The sequence below is a fragment of the Amblyomma mixtum genome, chromosome 2 (assembly GCF_055824585.1).
Source record: "Amblyomma mixtum isolate Tamu chromosome 2, ASM5582458v1, whole genome shotgun sequence".
Lineage (NCBI taxonomy): Eukaryota > Metazoa > Arthropoda > Arachnida > Ixodida > Ixodidae > Amblyomma > Amblyomma mixtum.
Window position 1 is genome coordinate 292,195,322 of NC_143013.1, and position 15,129 is coordinate 292,210,450.

Sequence of the window (15,129 nt, forward strand, 5' to 3'; positions counted from 1 at the left end):
AACATGTTTATAATACTCAGTTTTTGAACATAATTACTGCTGCATTTTGAATAAAGCTTATGATAAAATTGCAGCACGGCATAGTAGAAGAGTAGAAGATGGAATGTATGCTATTACAACTTACTGGTTTATGCTTGGCAGTTTCTCTGTGCAGTATGATAGCAACAATGTGTCACTAACATCAACTTGATCCACGTGCTTGTGCCGGATCGTGCGATCTCCGTCGACATGGGTCGATCTCGGCGCAAATACAATGTCAAAGCGAGAAGTTCAGAGCATACAACACCAACAGACCAGCAAGGACCGCCGGAGGTTAGCTCTTCTCTTTTACCTTACAGCCTGTTGTCGCAACTGTAGTGACAACGCATTACATTTGTCAGCGCGTTCTGAGAGCGTCTGTGTAGCTGCGTCGACAATTTTAGCTCGTATTGTAGAAGTGGTGGGATTCAAGGATGGGCTGTATGCTTGATCGCGCCGAAACTGGGTTCATAATATGTTAGAATCTATTCTTTCAAAACATGTCATTTAGCGTGCCGCTCATAACTTGGACATTGCACTTAGTTTCTCGTCGTTCATGTTGCGTGCACGGTGATTATAGTTTTGCTTATTACTGCGCGAAGTTGTACGTTTCAGTGTACTCAGCACATCCAGTTGTGTATTGCACTATTGTGGAGGGCGTTTTATCTGCCGAAGAGCTCTGCAGAAGTGCGAAACTAAGTTAGTTTCTGATCATGCATGTTATATGCACACTCGCTGTAGGCGGGATCAAGTGCTGCATTTGTGCATACCTGCATTTATGCAGACAGAGATTATATTGCTGTTATAGTTATACGTGCTAGGCTCCTACTGGCTTTGACAGGCCCGTTTCTGTACGTAGATACTCAGCTATGGCAGTAAATTATTATTATTATGTATTATTATTATTATTACTATTATTACTATTACAGTTTGAAGTCGAGCTTAATGTGAGGCAGGACAAGTACGATAGCAGCAATGCCCTCATCTTGCCATCGAAGAAGATTGAAAAGAAAGAAGTCGGTAAGGCCAGTGACATCAAAGTTGCTCCGAAGCTGTCCAAGAAGAAGAGGAAACAGCTTGAGAAAATCTTAGAAAAGAAGAACAAGAAAATCAATGTAAGTTACCTGTCTGATTGTGTGATTGCATGGTCTTACCGGTGTTGTCAAACTGTTGTTTACAAGTGGACGTAAGGAAGCCCATTTGTAACATCTCTACTTCCCACATTAAGTAATACTGACGTAACATGCTGACCATTGCACAGCTGAAGTGGTTACTCTGACTTTTTTTTTTTTTTTACGGTATTGTTTGCATTGTTCGTTAGTGGTCTGCTACGACTACGTAAAATAGATGGGGCTTGTAAAAAATGCCTGGCTATAGAGCCATTCACATTTTGTGCAAAATTGCGCTGATGTATGTTTATTGCTTGAACTTACTTTATTTGTTTTTTCTTTTTTGGGCAGAGAGCTCACCTCTTGGAAGAGCTGCAAAAGTCACAGGCGAGCCAGAAGGAGCTGTCTATGTTAATTTCCACATCTGCCATGCAGACAAAGGGCCTGAAGCGGTAAGTACACAGATGTGTTCCATGTGTAGTTCATGTGTTAAGCTAACAATCAAAACATAGCTAAAACAGTGTTGTGGCAAACACTTCAGTGTAGTAAACATTTTTTCCTAACACAGACTTAGTGCCTCTACAATGAAAAATATCATTAGTGTGAGTGCAACAACCATACTTGACATTTTTAGCTTGTGGGAATGTTAATCGCTGTCTGCTTTGAAGGGGCAGGCCCAAGAAAAAGTTACTTGCAAGTGGCCTGAATGTTTCTGACACCCTGCACTAGATTTGATATGCGACCAATACTATACAGGACATGGCACAGATACATGGCAGTATTTATTTATTTATTTATTTATTTATTTATTTATTTATTTATTTATTTATTTATTTCGAATACCCTCAGGGCCCGGGTCGGGCGTTACAGAGGGGATTAATGAAAAGTTACTAAAGGTAGGGAGGGAGGATTTATGGACGTACTTCACAACAGAACACGTGGGATAAGTAGAAGATGCATATCTTAGCAGCATTGAAGGAAACCATTTCACTTCATGATTAACCATTCACTAATGCTTCATTAATGGTGTAGTTATTATGTGCATTACTTTATCTCTCATTCTTTTTGTTTTTGGACAGGCTCGGTGAGCTTACCACTGCCGCTCAGCCAGATGAAAAAAAAGGACTGTCCCGAATAAGCAGCACCAAAGGAAGCCGGCAGGTAGCACCCAAGAGAGCTCGCATTCAGAGGGATGATGTTCTCGGTTTTGACTCAGAAGAATCATCTGATGAATCTGAAGGGAGTGAGGTGGACAACAGTGAGCCAGCGCCCGATGAGGAGGAACCAGGCGACAAGCAGAAGTCTTCAGAGGTAGATCAAAATGGATCAAACGAGACTGCTGAGGGTCCTGAAGGGAGTGGTGTGGCCGAGAGTGCAGTCCAAGAGACGGCTGAAGAAACTGTTGGAACTGCTGCTGCAGTACAGCAGGAAGACAAGCAACCCCAACCTCCGAAAGCTGCCCGGAACTCTGCCCCATCTGTGTTTATGCCGGTACACAGGACAGAGGAAATTCAAGTGAGTCAGCCTCTTTGATCCAAAGTCACGGAGAAAGAGTAGTGTTAAGGGCAGTGCTTAAATTTTTGGCATGGCATGCTACGGTCGCAGATACTTTAAGCTCCTTGCAACTGCCCACATGCTAGCAGCATCTGAATCCCAGAAAGTGAGCCGTGTATTTAACTTGCCGCTCACCTAGGTTACTGTGTGCTCCTCCAGGTCATAACATGACATGATGCTGTGCATGCAGTAAATTAAATTTGCTGCCTAACCTTTAAAATTGAAAACAAAGCCACTCTTGGTATCGCACTCTTGGTATCGAAAGTAATGCATGTACTATGTCCTTGCTACATAAAAGCTAAGATAGTGCTGGCTTCCCAAGCTCTCACTGAAGAGGTAGAAACATTGAGAATTAGTCTGTGCATAGTTGAGGCTGACGATTGAAACTGAGTGAAACACTGGTTTTTTAGCTGTGCATTGTTTGGTGCCACTTCATTCAAAATGTTGGGTTCAAATTTTCATGGAGGGCTGAAAGCCAGGAAAGACATTTTGGCAGATTGTCTATTAAGGAAAGGGTAAGGGTAACCCTTAGGTTTACTTGGAAAATTTGTGTCACTATATTGAGTTAAAAATTATTGATGACTTATTTTCTGTTTTTGCAAACTGTGTAATGATATTTTACCTTCTTTAGTTAATTCTAAAACTGAAGCAGTGATTTCATAACCTTGGTGTTTTTCCTGGTATTACTATAAATTGGATGTCCCTGTGGGGTCAAAAGTGACCTAAGCTTATCTTAGCTTAAAGTTTTTCCTGACATTCACTGGAGCAACCTACTTAAGCAAACAATGGCTTTGAGCTGGTGATAAGACACTGCACAAGCTGACAGCACTTAGCTGGGAAATGGAGCCTCCTGATCTGCAATGGCGGATCTGAGTTCACGGTTCATTGCCTCAAAACTCCCAACCACGGTACTAAATTCCAAAGGTGCCATTGTCTCACCATGTTCCAGGTTCCAGCACTTTCTTGATTCCGCCATGTGACCAACTGTAACTGGTACTAAATGCCAGAAGAACTGGCTTTATTCTGTTAAAACAAAATAAAAAAAATGAATTCAGCATACTTTACTCGCTGTTTTTTGGTTTAAGCCGGAAACCTCAACCTCTAGATATGACATACTGGAATGTTACTACACTTTCTCACATTTTTCTCTTTTCTTGGCTTTTGCAGAACGCTCGGCACCAGCTTCCAATTCTTGCAGAAGAGCAAACTATTATGGAAGCCATAGCCGAAAATGATGTTGTTGTGATCTGTGGGCAGACTGGCTCTGGAAAAACAACTCAAGTCCCACAGTTTCTTTATGAGGCTGGGTATACCAGGTATGTTGCACAGCGGCAGCAGGTTAACACTTGCATGTGTGTGGTGCTCAAATGAGTTTACTTAGTGAGGTCAGGGTCCTTTAATAGCTTTAGAGGTCATGAAACTTCCCCCGATGTTTTGTATGGTAAGGGAGGAATCCACTGCGAGAGGTGTCATTTCAAAGGGCAGGGATCTTTCTTTCTGTCATGAAAGACTCTTTACATGTGGAAATAATTACTCTATCAAGATTGTTGTGAAGCAAGTGTTAGTTTTAATAATGTTAAGTGGAGAGTGGAATACAGTTAAACAGTTCATCTTATTCATTTATTTTTAAAACAAAAAAAAAGTGTAATTGGGGATCAAGTTCTGTGCTTTCCTAGTGCTTTTGCATGTGCTCTGCAACACAAGCAGTAAATTATCTTTGATGTATGTATTGAAAGGCGTAGATCACTGTTATAAAGAAGGCTGTGCCCTCCAGCTTACATGGTGCAGTCACTCTAGGTGGCAGATAAAGCTCACCTATAGTGCTATGCCAAAGTTTTGTGACTAGTAGGGAAACTTCATAAGACCCTTGCAAGGTCAAACAGTTTATGTAGCACCTGAGATACTCTGATGTCTTGCCTTGCCAACCCATTTTCAGCCTCAGCCAGGGTTAAGCCATGTAGAAACATCATGTTAGAAGCTGTGCTTCATGTGTGTATGAAATTTGTAAATGACTAGAACATATAATTAATTGCGTTTGTAAATCAAGTTGTTGCTTATGACTTGTGAGCTAGCTCATAGGGGATCACTTCGAAGTTCATGTCTTGGCAGGTACCACATTGACTGGGAGGTAAAATTGATGGTAGATTTTAACTCTAATGGCTCGTCTTGAGCATGTTGATGCTGGTTGAATGAACTGTTGAGACATTTTTTTGCTGGTCAAGGCAGAATAGGACTGAAGCAGCAACATGGGCATGTAAGCTGTGTTGATGTTGGCCATGTAACTTGTGTGCTGACCTGACTTTTTACTAGTATATGGCAGATGCTTACAAATGCTTCTCATGAAATCCTAGTCTGTATCTTTAAAAATGTTATTTGAAAGATGGAAATGAAGCAAACAGACTATACGATTTAATGACACCTAACCTGGTACTGTTCAGTTATTGCGGTAAATGTAATGCCAGGAACAAGCATTTGGATACCATGGATACCATGGTAGTTTTGTCATGTGCACTGAATAGAAAGGCTTTTCTTTGCCTGTGCTTGCAATGGATGCTTGTGCCATTCTTATTCTGCCATTAGTTTCAAAGCCTAGACGAAGTTCAGCTTCTTCACAAGTCACGTGATGTTCAAGTTGCTCCTGACTGCAGTTGCGCCAACCAAGACATGGTGCCATTTGCTCTCTCTCTCTCTTGCAGGGAGAAGATGATAGGCATAACAGAGCCAAGGCGAGTGGCTGCCGTGTCAATGTCAAAGAGAGTTGCTGAAGAGATGAGCCTTCCCTCATCAGTCGTCTCCTACCAAATCCGCTTTGAAGGAAATGTCACCAGTGACACCAAGATCAAGTTCATGACAGATGGTGTTCTCTTGAAAGAGATTCAGAATGTGAGTGTCATCATGGACTTTTATCAAGTTGTAAAGTTTCTGTTATCATATGATTGATTGCCGCAGCTGTATCTCAAGGAATGTGAAAGTAGCGAGGTTTTTGGTCTTATGGGAGCATCACATTTTTTTTTTCTGTGCGCACTGCACTCTTTTCCTCATAGACCCAAGGCTTTTGAAAAGTTGGCTTCTCCTCACAGCTCTCAAGCTTGACGTTTGAAGTCATCTCAAAGAGCACTGTTTTATAGGGTTGTGCGAATTTTCGAGTGCTTTGAATATCGAAGCGAATAATGTGGTATTCTACTCAAACATGGCTTCCTCTGGCTCTAGTACATGCCGCATGCTGCATGTAGTGGCCACATGACGTGCGAATGAGGTAAAAAAATTATGGCATCATATGTAATGCGCCCGAAATTTTAGCCACGTTTGTACACTTAACTCTGTGGGATGCGTGACTTGGTGCCAAGCAAGTTTGGCATCCAAATTTTAGCATCCAAAAAAATCTGTCAGCATCTTTTAATATTCAAAAACAGCAGCATGTAAAGAATCACATGATAAGGGGTTGAGGCTATGATGCTATGATGACCGTCATCATCATCATCATTATTGAACATTGCCTAATGAAAGTTTGAATGCATTTTTTTTAATCTTTTATTTCAGTTGCCTTAGTGAATTTGAGGGCACTATCTCTCAGCTTATGCTTTCGAACTGGAACGAATTGCCCCCCTTTTTTTTTACTACATTTCCAGTCGCAAACTATTTGCTTTGATTTGAAAATATTCTCTTCGTTTCTCAACTATTCAAATAAAAATAATTGTTCACTTCATATTCACTTTGAGTTGGGTCCAGTTATAATTTGTAGATAATTGCGGTTGCTTGCCAGCCAGCTTTCATGCAATTGTGGTATGCACTTGACTGGTGTGACGTTAACCCTCAGTCTCGGTTGTTTATCTGAGAGTGGTGCTGACTTGCTTGTGGGATGCATTTCTGTTTCTACAGAATTTTCTCTTGACTGGCTACTCTGTGATCATAATTGATGAAGCTCATGAAAGGAGCATCTACTCGGACATCTTAATTGGTCTCCTTTCAAGAATTGTGCCTTTGCGACGACGGGTAAGCCATCATACCGTATTGGCTGTTAGTGTTATGTGACTGTTAGCGATATTCGGAACTGCATATGTATATCAAAATGAATCGGGAGAGTGGCATTGTATCTTGCCCAATGGTGCCAAATGATCTTGTTTGGTTGGGTCGCTTTTGGATAAAAATGTGTTGTACGCCTGTATTCTGCGTCCTGCATGTTCCAAAGTATGAAAGGAGCTCGTGCAAAAAGATTTTACAAAAAAAGGGGGGGGGGGGGGGAAGAGCACATGTGGCTTATGTGTGGCGGCTGGACTTTGGTAACTAGAGGGCCAGGAGGGTTCCCTTCTCATGCTATCATGCTTGCATAATTTCTCGGCAGAAAGGGAATCCACTGAAGCTCATAATTATGTCGGCAACCCTGAGGGTGGAGGACTTTACAGAGAATACTCATCTTTTCAAGACGCCCCCACCTGTGATCAAGGTATGTCTGCTACTGCCAGCTCAAGTATCTGCAGTTAGGTTCATCATTAAGTGGACCAGTGGCACCTGTTTTTACTGAGCTGCGTAAAAATGCTGCATTGTCATAATCTAGATGTTATTCTGGCTTACAGGTGGACTCCAGACAACACCCTGTAACTATCCATTTCAACAAGAGGACACCTGATGATTACATGCAGGAGGCATATCGCAAGGTAACCACTGCTGCTAGTACTGAAATTGATTGTCAAGTGATTTTGGACAGTTAAAAAATATGAATGTGTGGGAAATGTAGATTCTAAGTCTATCTGGGATAACTGAAGGGGTTGAACACAAAGGATTAATATGCATTTGATTAATGACTGCATTTCAGCCTTTTTAAAAGCCACTGCAGGCAGCAGTGTGTAAAATCACAGTTAAGACTGCATAAATGCTACTGTTTTACTTGGGGCACTGGCTGTCTTTTTCATTTTTGTGTGTGCTTTGTCGTAAATTTGGGGTCCTTTACCTCAGCAGCCATATACAGTTAAACCTGTAAATAATAAATCTTCATGTAGAAAATTCCACTGTGGTATGAAATTTCTAGATTCCTCAACGCTGATGCCAGTTGAAATGGGTATATTTGTGTACTCTATGTAACAGAGGTGTTGTGGCGGTAGATCTTGATATAATGAATCTGCTCTGCCAACTATCTGCTAGCTAGGGCTTTTTTTACTTGAAATTTGGCCTATGTATGCATAAGATTTATGGTGGTGAGGATGCTGTGGGCCGAACGCAACATTCTCAGCAGTTTCTGCTTTTGTAGCACCACAACAACACCTGTGACCCCTCCCCTTTACTTTCCTTTAGGTTTGCAAGATACACCAACAGCTACCAGAGGGCGGCATCCTGGTATTCGTGACAGGGCAGCAAGAGGTCCAGTCTTTGTGCCGGAAACTTAGAAAACGATTCCCAGAGAACCCCGGGTTTCACAGGCAAACCCAGGAGGCATTGAAACAAGACGCCAGTGAGGGCAAGGGAGAGGAAGGCCAAAAGGCTTCCCCTACAACTGAGCCAAAGACAAAAAGTGTTAACCTTGACAAGTGAGTATTACTGCTGATGTGGTAATCCAGAGGTTCCACTTAGTGGAACCTCTTGCACGGTACCCCTATTTCACTGCCGCATTAGGTGATGCCGCCAATTTCTGCAGGTTCATTTCTTCAAATGCATTGCGCTCGCCTGTGGTTTCAGCCTTGGAAGTGATGTCGGAAAACATTTTTAAATTTGTCAGATGCCCTGCAGCATAGATCGGATTATTGTTTTTGTTGATGTAGCCAGCAGAGGGGATTTCGTAATGTGCTGAAAGGCAGCTGTCTTCAAAGATAGCTCTTGGAGACTGCTTCATTTTTTCATCTCTGCTTACGTACTTGACAACTGCATGATACAAAAACAATGCTGTCTAGAAACATGCCTTCCCACGAACTTTCACTAAATCGAGTCCCTCTCCTTTAGGCAGTTGACACATGCTGAAATTCATACCAACAAATATGGCAGCAGGTGTCAGCAGACTGTGCATGTGGAGTGGTTTGTTTACAATGTTATGCTTGCTTTGCAGCAAGCTATACTTCAAATTGGTGTTGTGTACAATTTGTAAAATGCCTTTATGCATAGAAAAACATCCACTTAGTGCAAGAAATGGTTTGCATTTGCTTGCTACTGCCGATTCTGGCTACTACTAACTGCTTACATATATGAAATTCTCTTTCTTAATTTGTGTATTGTGAACATCAAGCAGTACTCATGTTGTATGCTTCAAATTTTCCTTAGGACGTGCAAAATTCCTGTGTGTTGGTGTGAAATGCAGTAAACAGATTCTTCTGTGCCATGACATACTTTCTTTTGAACTTTGATTATTTTATCATATTCTTGTTGTGTTGCAAATGGTGAAATGCTATTCATGACAAGCTTTTTCATAACAAAATTGGAGGATCATTGCAACTAATATTTTGACCCGCGTGTTCCCCTGTCGCAGACATGCTATATGTAACACTGCGGTGAAGTGCATTGGCTTCTGCTTATCCTTGTAATTTTACGTGGAGTTCTTCTACCACAGGCTTTGAGTGCTTAGTTTTTTTCTCGCGTAAGTAATTGTGCTTGATTCAAGCACTTCCTTGCTCCATGGTCAAGGTTCATATGACCATGCCCAGCAGCGTGTACTTTGGGTGATCCGGCTCTGCTTTTCCAGTGTGGTTGCTAGCAGTCGGCTGTCTGTAATGGCATTCACTGTTTTCATTGCGATGTCAGTGCACGTTAAAGGTGCACTGAAGAGGAATCTGAACTTGTCTTTTTGCCGCGGGAACTCGATCTACATGTTCCGAGCTTTCTTAGAAGCTGCGATTTACTGCCCTGTGTGGCCGATTTCCCCAATTAAATCGAATTAACGTCCGGCTCCCGCCTTTATTTTTTTAATTCTGCCTCGTACGGTGGGCGGAGTCGACCAACGCGTGGAGTGCCTTTCACCCAGTCCCATGGCGGCTTGCCGCTCTGCCATCGGCGGAGTAATACGTAGTAGTCCGTAGTAGCAAATAGTCCGTGCGTATTTTTATTTACCGTATTTACTCGCATAATAGGCGCACTTTTTTTCCAGAAAATCCGGCTCAAAGTTCGGGGTGCGCCTATTACGCGGGGTAAAATTTCCGGAAATTTTTCGACTCGCAAAATTGAACATACCGCATAAACGCACTCGTGTACGGCCGCACCCCGTTTTCCCGAAGAAAATATTAAAAAAAAAAAACGTAAGGGCCGCACCGAAACTTTCCACGACCCACGCGGGAATAGCCTTTGAAATGCACGCGTCGAGGCCTCCGCGATCAGCTCCGGCTGCGCGCAACGGGCGCTTGATCGCGGAGGCCACACACGCGCAAAGGAGCTTCCAGACGCCGCCCACGAAGGGCGCCCAAGGCCAAGCTTATCATCATCATCAATGTTTTCTTCCGCCGCGAGCGTTCACTATCTATATCGCCATCAGCATCACCAGCTCCAGGTTTTTTTTTTTTTTTTTGTCTATTAAGTGCCGGGATCTGCGGTAGCACGTAGTTCATCGTGGTTTATGGCTTTGCCGCCGAGCGTTGCTGTTTTAGCTCGACGGGCAAGCACCTTAATAGCTAACCAGCTGGGAGTTCGCTCGAACACGGCAAGCGTGCAGCAGGTCGGAAACTCGACGTGGCCGAGAAGTGCGGCAGTTGCGTCTGTGGCGTGCCTAAATTTTCGTACGCGACTCCAGGCGCCGAGGTTTTCGCGGGCCTAAGTCGGGAACGTTTCCGGCTGGAGATGAAACTTTCCAAACAGACGTTTAAAATGAGCATCCCTGAAAACTGAGTGCGGCTGTTCTACGCGATGTCGTTGTACGTGCTGTGGGTCCGCAGCAGCTGCGACGGCAGCAGCACTAGTGTGGACCAGTAGTCAGTTCAGTTAAAACTTTGTTAAAATAAAGATTGGGGGTGGGGGGCGGTAAGGCGTCGGCTTGCAATCGTGTAAATACAGTATTGATCACAGTGCCAAGTTTGGGGTGCGCCTATTATGCGCGGAAATAAAAAGTTAACTTTTCGCGACCAAACTAGGGGTGCGCCTATTATGCGAGTGCGCCTATTATGCGAGTAAATACGGTATTCGGGCTTATTTTGCGGCTATATTATCTGCGAATGAAACTATTTATTCATGGAAACCTAAAAAACAAAATAAAGCGAAAGCAAAGCCTCCACGGGACTGGGTGAAAGGCGCTCCACGCGTTGGTCGACTCCGCCCACCGTACGAGGCAGAATTTAAAAAAAAAAGGCGGCAGCCGGACGTTAATTCGTTTTGATTGGGGAAATCGGCCACACAGGGGAATAAGTCACTGTTTCTAAGAATGCTAGGAATGTGTGGATCGAGTTCCCGCGGCAAAAAGACATGTTCAGAATCCTCTTCAGTGCACCTTTAAGGAACCCAAGGTGGTCGAAATTTCCGGAGCCCTTCACTACGGTGTCCCTCATAGGCTGAGCTGCTTTGGGACACTAAACCCAATAAACTGAACGAAACTAAACTAAATTGTTTTCATTGCAGCTATTCTGTGGTGCCACTGGACGAAGGCCAGTTGGAAGAACTAGTAAAAGATGTAAAAGATGATGGTGATCTCTCCTCATCTGAAGATGACGACCTTATGGAGGAGCTTGCCCCCAGCAGGAATGTGCAGCCACTTACTGTTCTTCCCCTGTTCTCTTTGCTTCCCTCGGAAAAGCAGGCCAAGGTATGTGTCTTTTCAAGTGTCTGGGACATGCATTTGTGCTTAAATCAGTGGGAGTGTCAGTATATTTGTTCTTTTGCAGTGGCGCTTGAAAGCTGCCGGGTGTTTTTATTGCGTGAATAACTGAGGGTGTGGTTTGATTATGCATTCTGTGATGCTTTGATGTGCTTTGTGATTTGCATTTTAGCTCATTCAGTTTTGAAATGATGCTTCATTGTGAGTGATAAATGGCCCTGACTTTAAGCTTGCTTGTGAATTTTATTTCCGAAGTTATATTCGCATTTCATGTGCTTATTTTCTGTGTGAAGTTTAACTCTTTTTTTGCATCTTCAGGTGTTCCAAACCCCACCAGAGGGCACCCGGCTTTGTGTTGTGGCGACCAATGTTGGTGAAACGTCTTTGACCATTCCAAACATTAAATATGTTGTTGATACTGGCAAGGTAAGGTGCATTCTAGCTTAATTTAATAGACTTTCTTTACCGTTCTTGCAGATTTTTGCCAACAAACATTGTTTGTGAGCATTTGTATGCACGCTATTATTAATTTCTTGCCTTGCATTGTTTTTGTGTGCAGTTGTGAAATCTTATGAATTCAGTGCTGGAAGCATTGGGTCAGATGACTGAAGCAACGCTTGAGCTTGCTGTCGCTGTGATATTCAGCTGTGTTTGCAGTTTATGTTCAAGCGGCAGACATTTTTTTGAAGTGGTGGGCAGAGTGTCTACAGTTGCGGGAAGCTTAATATATAGACACATACTCTGGTGCGTTCACTTCTGATAGACACTATGAAATTCATTACGGTTGCAGGCCAGGACTCCAGCATTATTCATTTTAGCTCTAAGCGTGAACAACAGAATTTCAAGTGCATCTTCTTGTCAAACTTTTTCCTCAGTCTAGCTCTAGAATCTATAAAAATTGTTTGGTTTTTGCACTTCATCATGGGAAGTAATTAGAAGTGCTAATTATAGTTAAGCTAATTTAAACATTTATAGACGTGTTTGACTGGTGCTATTGCTTTCGAATGCACAGCGGGGATTCTAAACAGAGTGTTCCTTCTTGCAGGTTAAAATGCGTGTCTACGACAAAGTGACAGGAATATCGGCTTTTCTAATATCTTGGGTTTCCAAAGCATCTGCAGATCAGAGGGCTGGCCGAGCAGGCCGAACATGCCCCGGTCACTGTTACAGGTAAGAAAAGTCCCATGGCTGCCTTGTCCTGACCAAGATGCGTGACCTGTTAGCTTATTCTTCTTTTCCTTTTGGCATCTAAGGTTGTACTCCTCTGCCATGTTCAACGATGAATTCCAAAAGTTCACACCACCAGAAATAACACGGAGGCCCGTTGACGACCTTGTTTTACAAATGAAGGTTTGTATTTGCATGTCATCTGCAGGGCATGTTGGACTGTGTCACTATATTAGCACAGTAGCTACTGCAGGCAAGCTTTTCGTTTGTTTAGAGCCATCTGCTGTGGAATTTGTCGCTCTGCTCCTTTCTTCCCTGTTGTTTGTTTCACCACGCACCTGGAATGGGGACAGATCAGTTTGTTTTGGTGGCTGTGGGGAATGCAGAGCATGTGGCACCAGTGTGGTATTGTCATGCATCGGAGGCCATTACACATCACTTACATTACATTACATGTCACTTGCCATCATTGCTGAGCAGCTGCATACACATGAGATGGCCTAGCATGCGCTGGTGTTCTTTCATTACAGTTACCCGTGCAATGGAGGCATGTCGGTGTATCAGCCTCTTGTGTCAAATCAGGCTACCTTAGTTTGAACATTGCTTGTTTTGAATGAATTTTCAGTGACTTTCTACCTCGATTGACTATATAATTCAAATCAGTTCTACAAAGGGAGGTCTGAAATTGTTTGCACTTTGGTTGATAAAATAATGAAAGAGAAATCGAATTGCGCCAAAAGAAAGTCCATTTATTCAACATTTCTTGGCATATTCGTTGCTGATGCATATCTTCAAGTGATAGATTTAATTTTCAGGACGTGCTTCGAAACTGCTCTTTTCAGACTTTTCCAGTTCACTGTTCTCAGCGATAGTGGCCTCATTTCTGGTGTTGTACAGTTTTCCATGAACTTCGACTTGCACATGTCACAAGGAACAAGATCTGGGAAATAATCGGTGGCTTCATCAATTGGTTGCCAGAGGATCAATGTTGGGTTCATGTTGGATCCGGGTTGGATCTGTGTTGGTTGTCAGGGGATCCATGTGGGATTCTTGGAGTTTCCAATCTTGTTTCTCAGGTTGGAGGAGTTTCTCAAGTTTGGTGCTTAAGTCTGACGTTTTTGGAATATTGAAAATATCCAGAAACCTTTTCATGGTTTTATATGGTTATTCTTGCGTGAATTTCTTATCAGCAGCAACATTTCATCACTGGTTATGATTGAGTTCATCCACCGCAATTGTCATTTGTACTCCCAAAGTGCCTGCTTTGGAATCTCAAACCGCTTGAAAACAATGTTCTTGGATGGATCGTCATTCCTAAGATGCTTTTGAAGCTTGACAGCTCACTGGGTGAGGCTGAGACCTCCATGGAAATGGTGGAGCATGATTGTTTGTTTTCGTTTGTTCAAGAACGTCATGGTTGTCCTCACGTCAGCTCCACTTTTGTGTGTGTGTATTTTTGTAGTCAGGATGATTATCTGGAAAACACTGTGGAGCAGTTGTACCTCTAGAGCAACTTGCAAACATCTCTCTGTAGCTTGACAAGACAAGAAACGCATGCAGCAAAATGTACTGTTAGAGTCCACAAAATTTCAGACCTACCCTTGTTTCAGAAAATGGACACAGTGAATAATGCAAAAATTTTCTTACTAAGTTTGTTTCTTGCTTTAGCAAAGGCAGAGGTAAAAAGTGTTTTTCAGTGTTTGTGTTTGTTTTCATAATACACTGTTATGAAGGTTCTTCCCTTTTTTTTCTTTTTCAATTTTATGGTTGCTTCTTTGTTCGATATTGACAGGCCATGAACATAGACAAGGTTGTGAATTTCCCATACCCGTCAGCACCAGACAAGGAGGCTCTGAAGGTAAGGCAACCTAACTGATTCCCTTTTATTGCTTTTAAGCCAGTTAATGGGCATACACAATAGAATGCTCCAACTTTCAGGCAGCCGAAAAGAAGTTGATTCTAATGGGAGCTTTGGAAGAGCTTCCGAAGCCAGCTCGCTTCAAGGATCTGGCAAAATGTAAGTATTTACTAATTTCTTCGTGGTGTTTATGGTAAAAGCAGGTGAAGCAGGTGGCAAGTTTTGCCCCGAGCTGTGCCTTGTCTTAGCTCCTTATGTTTTGCTGAATAGGACACATTCCTTTTTTTCTTTTTTACCATTTGTATGCAACATTTTTTTGTAACCATATGACTCCATAAGTGTAGGTATTGATTGTAATCATTTCTTTTTCTCATAATTCTCCTCCATTCTTAAAGTATTAATTTCAAAACCGCTGTATAACATTGCTCCTCTCGCTTGAGTTGGTCACCTCAGCCTCATCCTGGCTCGCTCACTGTAGCTATTCTGGTCAGATCACTTGATAGAGCAACTGCCCTGGTCTGAGAACAATGATTCCAGGCTAAACCCCTAAGCCATGAGGAGCAAAAAAAGTGTAACATCTTGTAGCACGGGTTGCACTTGGGCACTGGTTGGTTTTGCATACCGCGAAAATTGCATGCTCGAAGAAAGGACCTGGGGTGGACATAGTGGGAGTGGTGATGTTGATGCTCATAAAGACAACCATGGCA

The 15,129-nt window shown here is 42.7% G+C and overlaps 1 protein-coding gene across 1 annotated transcript in view; it reads left to right on the top strand.

The window, feature by feature from the left end:
* The first annotated feature begins 155 nt into the window (after nucleotides 1-155).
* The window catches only part of kz (putative ATP-dependent RNA helicase kurz), a 34,505-nt gene continuing 19,531 nt past the window's right edge, over nucleotides 156-15,129 (top strand). The window contains exons 1-16 of the mRNA XM_089574439.1: nucleotides 156-312; nucleotides 948-1,133; nucleotides 1,479-1,579; nucleotides 2,207-2,642; nucleotides 3,849-3,997; nucleotides 5,378-5,564; nucleotides 6,561-6,674; nucleotides 7,024-7,125; nucleotides 7,256-7,336; nucleotides 7,971-8,203; nucleotides 11,202-11,385; nucleotides 11,716-11,823; nucleotides 12,443-12,567; nucleotides 12,651-12,747; nucleotides 14,357-14,422; nucleotides 14,503-14,581. Of these exons, the coding sequence (XP_089430565.1) occupies nucleotides 229-312; nucleotides 948-1,133; nucleotides 1,479-1,579; nucleotides 2,207-2,642; nucleotides 3,849-3,997; nucleotides 5,378-5,564; nucleotides 6,561-6,674; nucleotides 7,024-7,125; nucleotides 7,256-7,336; nucleotides 7,971-8,203; nucleotides 11,202-11,385; nucleotides 11,716-11,823; nucleotides 12,443-12,567; nucleotides 12,651-12,747; nucleotides 14,357-14,422; nucleotides 14,503-14,581 (2,332 nt within the window). The 5' untranslated portion in view covers nucleotides 156-228. The remainder of the gene's footprint in view (nucleotides 313-947; nucleotides 1,134-1,478; nucleotides 1,580-2,206; nucleotides 2,643-3,848; nucleotides 3,998-5,377; nucleotides 5,565-6,560; nucleotides 6,675-7,023; nucleotides 7,126-7,255; nucleotides 7,337-7,970; nucleotides 8,204-11,201; nucleotides 11,386-11,715; nucleotides 11,824-12,442; nucleotides 12,568-12,650; nucleotides 12,748-14,356; nucleotides 14,423-14,502; nucleotides 14,582-15,129) is intronic.